Below are 11,271 nucleotides of genomic sequence, written 5' to 3'. Positions count from 1 at the left end.
TTTCTACAGAAAATGTTGATAAGATAATTATAGTTAAACAATCAGATAATTTGATTTGGGATTTATATAATGAAAATGGTTTGCACAGTCGTATGATAATATATTTACATTACATGAGGATATGTGGTGTTTTGTAGTGTGAGTCTCGAATGTATGATAATCATTTGATTACTGCTCTTGTTGCACGATGGCGACGTGAGACACACACGTTCCATTTTAGATGGAGTGAAGCAACAAGAGAGGAGTGAAAAAACTGTTGATGTTCGTAGACCACCTGCTTGTGGAACCGGTGGTAATCTGTATAAATGTAGTTGTCATGAACAGTCGTGATATATTTTGTTGTTTTTGGAATTTGATTTATATTTATTTATCGATTTAAATTTAATATATTCGTGTGTTGACATTTAAAAATATGTTATTATTTATTCTATCCAATCAAATTTAGTAATAAAAAGATAAAGTTGAGTGGGTGGATGGTTGGAACTTGGATGCCAGGCGGATTATATTTATTAATAGGGTAGATGGGAATACGGTATTTTTGAAATTAATTTTTTTTTACATTAAAAATAAAAAAAAAACCCAACATTTTCTGGAAAAACTGTTAACGAAATATGTGTTGATTGTAAATATAGAACACTGAAATCTTCTAGCCCTAAATTTGTTGTCATCCTAACAAAATTAGTTATCATAATTGATCAAAAAAATAACCTTACAATATGAAATCATGTAGTCTAATAATATGATAATAAAAAATAGTGATATATAATATATATATATATATATATATATATTGGTTTTTTAAATATTATATATAAATATAACGTATATTTATGAACTATTGGAAATGATTTAATTGATACATAAGCAACTTATAAAGTCAATTTTACCCTGCACACACATTATTTTAAAGTCTTTACATTATTTTAAAAAGTCTAATATTTTTTATAAATTAAAATAGATACACAATTTATTTTTAAAAATTATTTTATTAATACAATTATAAACATAAATTTATATTTATTTAAATTTATATTATAAAAAATAGATCGTACTTATTGTACGAAACATTATAAATATTAATTAATTCAAACATGTACATACACACATATATAACAATTGATAAATTATATATTTAAAAATAATATATATTAATAATATATAATAAAAGATATATATTTTTATATTTATCTATGTTATAATATTATTCTTTATATTAATCAAATTAAAAATTATATATATGTGTGTGTCTTTCATTTATAATCTATAAATTTTACGTTAAATACTTTTTCGTATAATTATATATAATATTTTTTTATAGTATAGTAATTAATAAATATGAATTTATATTTACAATTGTAATTAATATAATAATTTAAAAGATAAAAATATGTTAATAGTTCAATTAATCAATTTAATAACAATATTCAATTTAAAAGTAATTTAAGTAAAGGGTAAAATTAACTTTTGAGTTTGATCCTATATCAATTAAACCATTTTCAATAGTTCATGTATCAATTTGATATTTTATCAATTGTTCATGGACCAAAATAATTTTTATTCTATAAAAATATAACTATATTTATAGATATATATCGTATATATATACACATATATATACACGATATAAAAATATATTATATTCAAATATATATATATATATTAATTTATATGCCATGCAGGTAGCGTCCGCCACACTGCCTGGGTGACGAACGCTTGATTATAATAATTGAGCGTCCGCAAGCGTCCGCCATTTACAGTGACGTTTTACATTAATTATGTAATTATCTCATGTTATTTTTGAAATTAATTTTTTTTTTTACATTAAAAATATAAAAAACCCCTACTATTTGGCATCGAAGCGGCCATTAACTGTAATAAAATTCACATATACTGATATACATGATATTAGACACAAAATAGTCCACATTGAAAATACCGCACTGCCTCCCTACCAGGATTGGATGTACGTGGAAAATTTGTACAATAAAAGAGAGCAGATATTAGTACCACGTCTCCACTCAAGAAAAATGGAACCAAATTCCTCTACTTTTCTCCTTGCCCTACCAGAGATGAAAGCAAAATCTTCCCCAACAATCCTCAAACCAAACCAAATACCTCTTTGTGCAACCCATACTACCGTCCATTCAAGCAACGTGTGGCATCGGGTTTTCGTAACTTGTCTTCCCTTAGATTCTTGGGCAGAATAAAAGAGCGAAGACGAAAGACAAAAGATTAAAGATAGTAGTGACATGGGGTGACAGTGCCGAGCTACCATCAGGGTTGCCAAATCCAGTTCCTGCGGGTGCAAGACCAAATCCAGAAGTAAAAGTTGAGCCTGGCATTGCACCTGTTGTGTTACCGCTGGTACTCGAGTTCGGTGTTCCTCCGAAAGTTGGGTTGGTCGTTGGTGTTCCTCCGAAAGTCGGGTTGGTCGTTGGTGTTGTGCTGCCTCCGCTGTAATTAATTGAATCATTCAGGGTCAAGAGCAAAGACTCATTCAAAGAAACTACTCATAACATTTAAAACAACTCTGATAGCAAATTTTGTGTACTTTTGAGACAAGAAAAAAGAATGTAAATATAACTATAACCACAAGGATCAAGCCAGTATGCACGAACAGGGAGGTTCAGTTGCAAAAAGGTGTCACAAAACCAAGACTAATGGCATTTACACATCCCCATCAAGACAACTCACTTAACTAATTTGATATCTTTGGGCCTTCCTGGGAATTAAAGATAATCTGGTGTGGAATTGGATCCACCAACCATTACTATCCTGCAAAATCTAACTTCTGCCTTGTATAGTATAGTTGGTCTCCGTTGTCATGACGTTCACTTGCCTATTTGAGTAAGTCTCTTGTTTGTTTGAGCAAGTATTTGAGACCGTATCACGAATTTATATCTATATCTATGAGTTTTATCCCACAATTGTTTCAATTTGTTTTAACTTTAACTCGATAACATGCGCAAAAATTTAGTCACCACCTTCATCAATTAAGCTTTCAATTGTAAGATTTTGCAGAGAGGAAAACTTTGTGAGAACTTAAGCTATTCTTCACTCTATTTCCACCCATCTCCTTCAATGGACCTTCCACAGATCAATTAAAAAACACTCTCCCAGATGCAAGTAACATGATATCGATAACCAAGAATAAGTATTACTATAAGAAATTAAAACTCTGTACTTCAATTACGAGTCAAGAGTTGCAAGATCTAAATATGACGTGAATCCATGATTATTTGAGAGAGAGAAATCCCAACCTCGAACTGGATGGATACACACAGCTAGAAGAAGCTACACCTGAAAATTACACAGTTAACAAGACAACAATTAAGGTAAAGTAGTTGATATTTTCACTTATTAAAGTACAAAAGATACATACTAGGGGCGGTTTGAGAGACAGTGGCAGTGCCAGCAAAATCACAGCTCCCCGAAATTTGTCCCTTTTTCTGGTAGTAACTATTCACAGCATAGTTGCAGTGGTCTCTCACGGTATTTGGGTTAAAACAAGCCCCATTTTGAGTGATTGCTGAACAATCAGCTCCAGCTCCACAAGCATAGTCGATGTTCTTCTGAAATGCACTATCACCCCCACTGCTACAAAGGCAATAAGCAGCATCTGCACAATTAATAGCCCTCCTTTAACAATAAAACATGTGCCGGTAAGAGGGTTCCATCAAAGTCCCAGTCTTGCGATGGCCAGCAGAAAGAAAAAGGGTAAAGAAACGAAGAACAACCAGAAAGATTTCATTTTTAGGAACCCTTAAATTCAACAATAAAAGAGACGAAATGCTTGAGAAAAAATCAAAGAAACCAAAGGTCAAGAACAGTACTTTACCTGAATAGCCTACCATGGCTAACAGAAGCAGCAAACCCATTACAAAAACTGCCATGATTGCTTCCAAAGAGGAGCTTTCTGAACCAAAATGGCTACTGCACCTTGCTGAGAAAAACAAAAAGGGAAATGGAGTGAAAAAGAAAGGGTAAAAAAGCTTGGGATGGTGGAATCGAGAATTCTAGATACAAGGGGTTATGTATATGTGTACCTCTGGAAAGGGAGTGGTGATTTATACTATATAGGCATGATAACCAGCGGCGTGACACGTCCTACTGACGGCTCCTTGGTTGTCTCAAAAATCTACCAAATCCAACATGCTCCTCTTTAATTTTATTTACAAAACAAATTTCATTTGTGATTAATATGGGATATATATCCTATAATAACCCTCTTGGATATATATAAATCCAGCCGCATAGGTTTAAACATGTTATTTAAAAAGTTTACCATTAGCATCATTCCTTTTTTTTAAAAACTTATAAAGTTGAGATCTTTGAAATATTTTGAGTTTCTTGTGATATTGATACGCATAGTAATAGGAAAATCATTTTAACCGTGTAAAATAAAACTATTGAAGTTTGCTAAGAAGTGAGCATGTGAAGATAATGTGGCCACAAAAGGTTTTGCTTTTGCACTGCCATAAATTTCTTGGTGAGGTGTCACTATTGGCTGGCTCAGTGGCTCACTATGATTGTCTCTTTTGCATTGATTGGCAACGCAAAACTTAGTTACTCGACAAGTAGATTAATTACAACATATGTTTGTTAAAATACAAATCATTTATTTATACAGATCGAAAAAATATATATCATCTATGTTTTTCATATTAAATGACATGAGCTAATTGTATTTTAAATATAAAATATAAATGATTCTGAATTTTTTAATGTTTATGCGATATTACCAGCTACTACTTTCTTTGATATTGTCCATCCTAAATATTGTCTCATATTATTATATCACCACCATGTTGTTGTGAGAACTTTTTATCATGCCCCTTGAATAATCCGACTCCTAAAATTTTCATGCATGCTAAAAGTTATATTTAATAGTGATATCAATAATTAAAATATATTTAATACATATACGTGCATCACATTACTAATGGTAAGATTATTATGCAGATATATGATCACACTCAGTGTTCTAAAAGACGACGCCTAGGTTAGGCGGTAGGCGGTTACCCATCGCCTCGCTTTATTGCTAGGCTATGCCTCTAGGGGTTGCCCGCCTAATCTTCTTCCTAGATGGCTAGACGGTTATTATTTTTTATTAAATAAAAAATAAAAAAAACTAAAAGAGAAAGACGCAATGCGAGAAACAAACACAACATAAAAGAAGAAGTGCAGAAAAGAAAGTCAAGCAAGGAGGTGGTTAAATATCTAGAACGAATACACCCTAAATGTGATTACATGATAATGATAATGTAGACATGAAATTTTTTTCTAAAAAAATAATGTGGCATTGATTTATATTTTGTCCTTTTTCTTGTTTTTCTAATTTTAAAAAACAAATAAATGTGGCATGTCAAATTTTATGGAAATTGGTTTGTTTGGAAGGAAAATGATTGCGTTTAGGAGTGCCTTACTATTAAATCAACGCCGTGAGTTGGGATGTTCACGGTTTGATTAACGGTCCAAATTGAGATGAAACAGAAAATTTGGTTTAAACCGAAGATTTGTTGGTTTTCGGATTTTCTGGAATTTCGATTTTCGGTTTGGTTTTTTATTGTGGTTAATCAAATTGAACCGAAAATCGTTTTTTATTTTATTTTTTTTAAAAAAACTGACTTAGTATTTTTTATTTATTTTTAATCAAAAACTGACTTAGTATTTATTTCATTTATTTACCTTGAACCCGTCGGCCGTCGCTCCTGCTGCCCGCTCGCCTCCTCTTTTGGCTTCCCTTATCCCCTCTTGTCCATCGGAACACAATGAAGAGAAATTTCGAAGGTATTTTGCAATTCTTTCATCTTTTATAGTTAATTGACTGAATATTTGATTGAGTCAGTTTGTATATTTTTATTTTTGGGTTTTTGTGAGATGTAAATTTGGAATTTTGGGTTTTTGTGCATTAAAGCTGTCGTAGGTTTATCTTTTATAGTTGTAGTTCATTCAAGAATTTTGATTTTATGCTTGTGATTCAAATTTACATTATGCGTTGCTCATTCTAATTCGAGCAGCCTGTTCTTTTATCAGGGTTACTCTACATATTTTGCTTGATGCCTGCTCCTTTATCACGAATCTTTCGAGATGAGTATGGAAGTTGATTTAAGAATGCTTGAGTCAGTTCATGCTCCTCAGTCTCTGCACAAGAGAAGAAGGATTTCTGTAGATGAAGTGGATGCTTTTCTGTCATGTCAGGTTTCTCGGAAAGTTGAAACTTCCTTCCCAACACTAAGGCGCTCAGATTATTATACAAAACCCTGCTTAAGTGAGTTAGCTATTGAGGAGTTTACAAATCCAGGTTACTCGGGCAGAGTCCTAGATTTTACTGTTGGAAGGGTTGGTTATGGATGGGTCAAATTTGTTGGGGAGACTGATATCAGATGTTTGGATTTAGACAGCATCATCAAATTCAATAGTTGCGAAGTTATTGTCTATGAAGATGAAAGTTCCAAACCTGTGGTTGGTCAGGGCCTCAACAAGAAAGCTGAAGTAACATTAGTCCTGCGACTAAAACCTTTGGATTATTTTACCAAGGGCCGCCTAAGAAAAATTGTGGGAATATTGAAACACAAGACAGCGAGTCAAGGGGCACAATTTCTCTCATTTGACCCACTTAATGGTGAATGGAAATTCTTGGTACAACATTTTAGCAGATTTGGTCTGAGTGAAGATGAAGAGGATATTGTAATGAATGACGTGTCTCCGGAAGCTAGAGTTCCAACTGAATTGAATGACATCGAGGATTCAGATGCTGATGAGGTGACTGGCTTAGAGGATCCAACTCTGCTGTCACATTCTCTTCCTGCTCATCTCGGGCTTGACCCCATCAGGATGAAAGAAATGAGAATGTTATTGTTTCCTGCTGAGGAAGTTGATGAAGATGGTTTTAGCGGCATGCATTCACGTGATAGTCCACCATTAATGAAAGAACCATCAATGAATCCATTACATCATTCTTCTTCAAAGACGGAGCGTAAGATGAGCCCCCATTTGGTTCGCAAGACTCCATTAGCTCTAATAGAGTATAACCCTGGAAGTTTTAGTTCTAAATGCCAGGGGTCCATGTTGATGGCTCAACAGAACAAAGGTTTGCATCTAAAGGCGTCTACATCTGAAGGTTTTAAGCAGGATCTTAAACTTCTCAAAACACCATTAGCCGGAGGTCATTCTCATAATGTAGTCGATGCAGCATTGTTTATGGGTAGGTCTTTTCGGGTAGGATGGGGACCCAATGGAGTTCTTGTTCATTCTGGTATGCCTGTTGGCAGTGCTACTGCTCAATGTGTATTATCCTCTGTGATTAATCTTCAAAAGGTTGCAATTGACAACGTGATTAGAGATGAGAGCAATAAAGTGAAGAAGGAACTCATTGACCTATGCTTTGACTCCCCCCTCAATCTTCACAAGGAATTGAATCATGAAATAAAAAGAGTTGATCTGGGGACCTTTGATTTGAAGCTTCAAAAGCTTGTCTGTAACCGAGTGACACTTCCAGAGGTTTGTCGAAGTTACATCGAGATAATTGAGAAGCAATTAGAGGTGTCAAGTGTACCACCTCTTTCTCGTGTTCTATTCATGCACCAAGTAATGGTTTGGGAATTAGTAAAAGTTCTCTTTTCATCGAGGAAAATGAGTGCAGAATTTAAGTCTCTCGAAGCCGATGATGAAGAAGATATGGTACCAGATGGGAGGCAAAAATATCCTGAAGTTGACCCGGAAGCACTGCCAGTTATGAGGCGAGCAGAGTTCAGTTATTGGCTTCAAGAAAGCGTTTGCCACCGTGTACAAGAGGATATTAGTTCGCTAGACGAGTCCAGTGATTTAGAGCACATATTCTTGCTTCTTACTGGTCGTCAGCTGGATGCTGCCGTGGAACTTGCCGCTTCTAGAGGGGATGTAAGACTATCCTGTCTGTTGAGCCAGGCTGGTGGGTCCCCTGCAACTCGTTCAGATGTTGCTCATCAGCTTGATATTTGGAGAAAAAACGGAATGGATTTTAATTTTTTTGAAGAGAATAGGGTGAGGCTTCTTGAATTACTTGCTGGAAACATTCACGGAGCTCTGCACGGTGTAAAAATTGACTGGAGAAGGTTCCTAGGACTGTTAATGTGGTATCAGTTTCCTCCTGATATTTCATTGCCTGTTGTTTTTAATACTTACCAGAAGCTTCTTAATGATGGAAATGCTCCATACCCAGTTCCAATTTATGTTGATGAAGGACCAATAGAAGAAGCTGGCAATTGGGAAATAGGTGAACATTTTGACCTTGCATATTATCTTATGCTTCTTCATGCTAGACAAGAAGATGATTTTGGTGCTCTAAAGACCATGTTCAGTGCCTTTGCCTCAACAAATGATCCACTTGATTATCACATGATTTGGCATCACCGTGCAGTTTTAGAAGCAATCGGAACTTTTAGTTTGAATGATCTCCATGTTCTTGACATGGGATTTGTTTCTCAGTTACTCTGTGTAGGGCAATGCCACTGGGCCATATATGTGGTGCTTCATATGACACATCGTGAAGATTATCCTTACCTGCAAACTACTGTCATAAGGGAAATTCTCTTCCAGTACTGTGAAGTTTGGAGTACGCAAGACTCACAATGTAGGTTCATTGAAAACCTAGGTGTTCCTTCTTCTTGGTTGCATGAAGCTTTGGTGAGTTTGTGTTTCTTGAACCAGTTTGAATATTTTCGTGGATTAATAATTTTGCTTTGCCTTTCTTGAAGCTCATCATGACCAGTTTTACTAAAATCTGGTTCTTATTTGTTACTGGTAGTACTACTGAGATTGCATCGCATGCTCATGTTTTTCTATGAATATTGAATGAGTCAAATCAATTAATGGAGGCCTCAGTAAAATAACTTTTTCCATATCAAATATAAATAATTGCTTTAGCTTAGGAGTGCTTCTTATTCACTTCCACTGATGGTGGCAACGATGGAATTTTTTTCTCACGGGTTACTCATCTTTTTTCTTCTTTCTTTTTTCAACGCAGGCCATATATTTTAGCTACAATGGTGACCTAACGAAGGCCTTGCATCACTTTATTGAATCTTCACACTGGCAGAAAGCTCACTCAATTTTTTTGACTTCAGTAGTTCATTCTCTGTTTTTGTCAGGTAGAAATTTAGTTGGTCTTTTCTTTATGATATTCTCCACTGAATCGAATTTGTTGTCTGTCATTGATCAGTTGGTTCTTTTGAATGGTTTTGTGCCACATGAGGTACTTCACACAGTTCTATATTTAAAAGGGTGCCTAGGTTCTGATAGCTTTCGGTAATCTGAGCTGAATGCGTGCTTTCCTACAGTGTTCTTTTCCATTTATCTGCACGACAATATTTTCTGGTTGATCTATGCAATTAGAAGAGGGATATGGGATTGAATACTCCTGCAATCTGACTGCATTTTACAGGTGTCATTAATTTGGTTAAATGGGAAGTGGTAGAAATATATTGCTTTTCTTCAGAAACTAAATTTTTTTGGATGTATGTTCTATTTGGTCTGGTGTTTAACTTCCACAAGAGATATTACTCAAATAGTTCGTTCCCGATGTTGTATCTATGGCAGATTAAATAAAGCGATTTTGTTAATTTCATTGTCATGCAGCAAAACATTCAGAGATATGGAGGCTTGCAACTACGATGGAGGACCACAAGTCGGAAATTGAAGATTGGGACCTTGGAGCCGGAATTTTTATTTCATTTTATGTCTTGAGAAGTTCATTGCAAGAAGACAGCAATACCATTACTGAACTGGTACAATCTGCTTTTCTTTTTGTAGTTGAAGAATTAGTAATTCTCAGTATTGAGATCATGTTGGATATGAGGCTGATATTATGTTTACTGGCACCAATTAAGCTTTCTGATATCCCTATGATAATATTTTTGCCCACACTTGCATTCTTTTCTTGATTATCCAGTCTTAATTTGACAGGGCACTCTTGAGAACAAGAATGATGAATGCACAGATTTTATAGAACGCTTGTACAAATGTTTGGCTGTTTCGGGAAGCAAATTATCACTTGATGCAAGGTATTATGTTTGAACTTTGTGGTTGTTGATGCTATAGAAGCATTTCAATATGTCAAAATATCCTTTCCTTAAATTCCATTGTTGTTACCCTATTATACACCACTACACCAGTTCATAAATTTTTGGGGTTGCCAACAGAAATTTAGATGACTGGGGCATGTGAATATTTCAATCGTCCGGCTGTGTATATATATATATATTCGCAAAATTGCCGCTTTGAATGGCAACTCCTGCAGTTGGCCTTTAGCATCTCACCAAGTGGCTTACTTCAGATCTTTACGGCTGGATCTTTTGCTTTATAACAAGTCTTTTTTTATTTATTTTTATCTTTGCCCCTGTGGATAAGCAACATAATTTTGTGCCATCTCCGACTATGCTGCATTTTTTAATTATTTTTTCCAAAAGTATTATTTATATTCTTTTGTTGTGAAAGCCATCTATTTGTGTGCCTCTGTTTCAGCAACATACAAACAGCTAATCGATTATCTTTACACCTCAGAGTCGTGTACTCGAAGATGGCAGAAGAAGTCTGCAGCTTTCTTCTTTCCGATAGTGGCGAAGGTTCAGCAGGCGAGGTTCAGTTAAGCTGCTTCAACACGGTTTTTACTGCACCCATACCTGAAAATGTACGCTCATACCACTTGCAAGACGCCGTTTCACTTTTCACATCATGTCTTTCTGAGATGGCACAGTAATCCTTTTCCTCCCCCCTTCATATTATATGAACAATACTTTGTGGGTAGGGGAATGCCGTTGATTGAGACTGGCATATGGTGTTGTAAGCAAGCATAACTGCATAAGCTTAATTGGTATATCAGAGGTGTCAATTAGTGGGCGGGAATTTCTTTTACAGATACTGGGTTTGTCCCCCTTTTTTTTTTCCCCCCGAAACCAAATCAAATCAATATATCTAGCCAGAATATCTTGATTCTTGAGCAGCTGCTCTCCAAATCCAATTAGGAATATTTCCATCGGACCATTTTAAAATCGACGATGACTCAAAAACAGAATGGGCTAAAAGATGAGCATCTCGAAGAGCATGTCTTCTCGCATATTGAATGGAAATAAATTAAAGCTCCAGAATTCACAAGAGTTTGAATTTCCATCGCTATAACTCATTTTGGCTCATGTCTTCCCTCGGTGCTTTGACGCAATTGACAGCTTGCGTGGGCCGTGGAATCAGAAAATATACGTACTTCAGAAATCCCGATCATAATTGCGTTTTTTT

General features: G+C 35.1%; 2 protein-coding genes across 6 annotated transcripts; one reads left to right on the top strand and one right to left on the bottom strand.

Annotated features, from left to right (window-relative positions):
• Nucleotides 1-1,843: 1,843 nt before the first annotated feature.
• Nucleotides 1,844-4,143, bottom strand: LOC140883746 (PLASMODESMATA CALLOSE-BINDING PROTEIN 2-like). 3 transcript variants are annotated; one of them, XM_073290331.1, is made up of 5 exons: nt 4,047-4,143; nt 3,839-3,943; nt 3,383-3,619; nt 3,261-3,300; nt 1,844-2,454 (listed from the first exon to the last, which is right to left on the bottom strand). In XM_073290331.1, the coding sequence occupies exons 2-5, from the start codon at nt 3,891-3,893 to the stop codon at nt 2,187-2,189; spliced, it is 600 nt and encodes a 199-aa protein (XP_073146432.1). In that variant the 5' UTR covers nt 3,894-3,943; nt 4,047-4,143; the 3' UTR covers nt 1,844-2,186. The 3 variants fall into 3 exon arrangements, with proteins under 3 accessions (XP_073146432.1, XP_073146433.1, XP_073146430.1); XM_073290332.1 differs by lacking the exon at nt 4,047-4,143 and having other exon boundaries at nt 3,261-3,284; nt 3,370-3,619; nt 3,839-4,028; XM_073290329.1 differs by lacking the exon at nt 4,047-4,143 and having other exon boundaries at nt 3,839-4,028.
• A 1,544-nt stretch (nt 4,144-5,687) lies between these two features.
• On the top strand, nt 5,688-10,895 carry LOC140879962 (nuclear pore complex protein NUP96-like). 3 transcript variants are annotated; one of them, XM_073283960.1, is made up of 6 exons: nt 5,688-5,790; nt 6,037-8,667; nt 9,008-9,131; nt 9,619-9,767; nt 9,946-10,043; nt 10,543-10,895. In XM_073283960.1, exons 2-6 carry the CDS (start codon nt 6,091-6,093, stop codon nt 10,736-10,738), a joined length of 3,144 nt encoding a protein of 1,047 aa, XP_073140061.1. In that variant the 5' UTR covers nt 5,688-5,790; nt 6,037-6,090; the 3' UTR covers nt 10,739-10,895. The 3 variants fall into 3 exon arrangements, with proteins under 3 accessions (XP_073140061.1, XP_073140059.1, XP_073140060.1); XM_073283958.1 differs by having other exon boundaries at nt 10,504-10,895; XM_073283959.1 differs by having other exon boundaries at nt 6,021-8,667; nt 10,504-10,895.
• The last annotated feature ends 376 nt before the right edge of the window (nt 10,896-11,271 follow it).

This window comes from Henckelia pumila, chromosome 2 (assembly GCF_033568475.1).
Source record: "Henckelia pumila isolate YLH828 chromosome 2, ASM3356847v2, whole genome shotgun sequence".
Lineage (NCBI taxonomy): Eukaryota > Viridiplantae > Streptophyta > Magnoliopsida > Lamiales > Gesneriaceae > Henckelia > Henckelia pumila.
The sequence above is the reverse complement of the archived record's forward strand: the minus strand, read 5'-3'. Positions and strand labels throughout refer to the sequence as shown.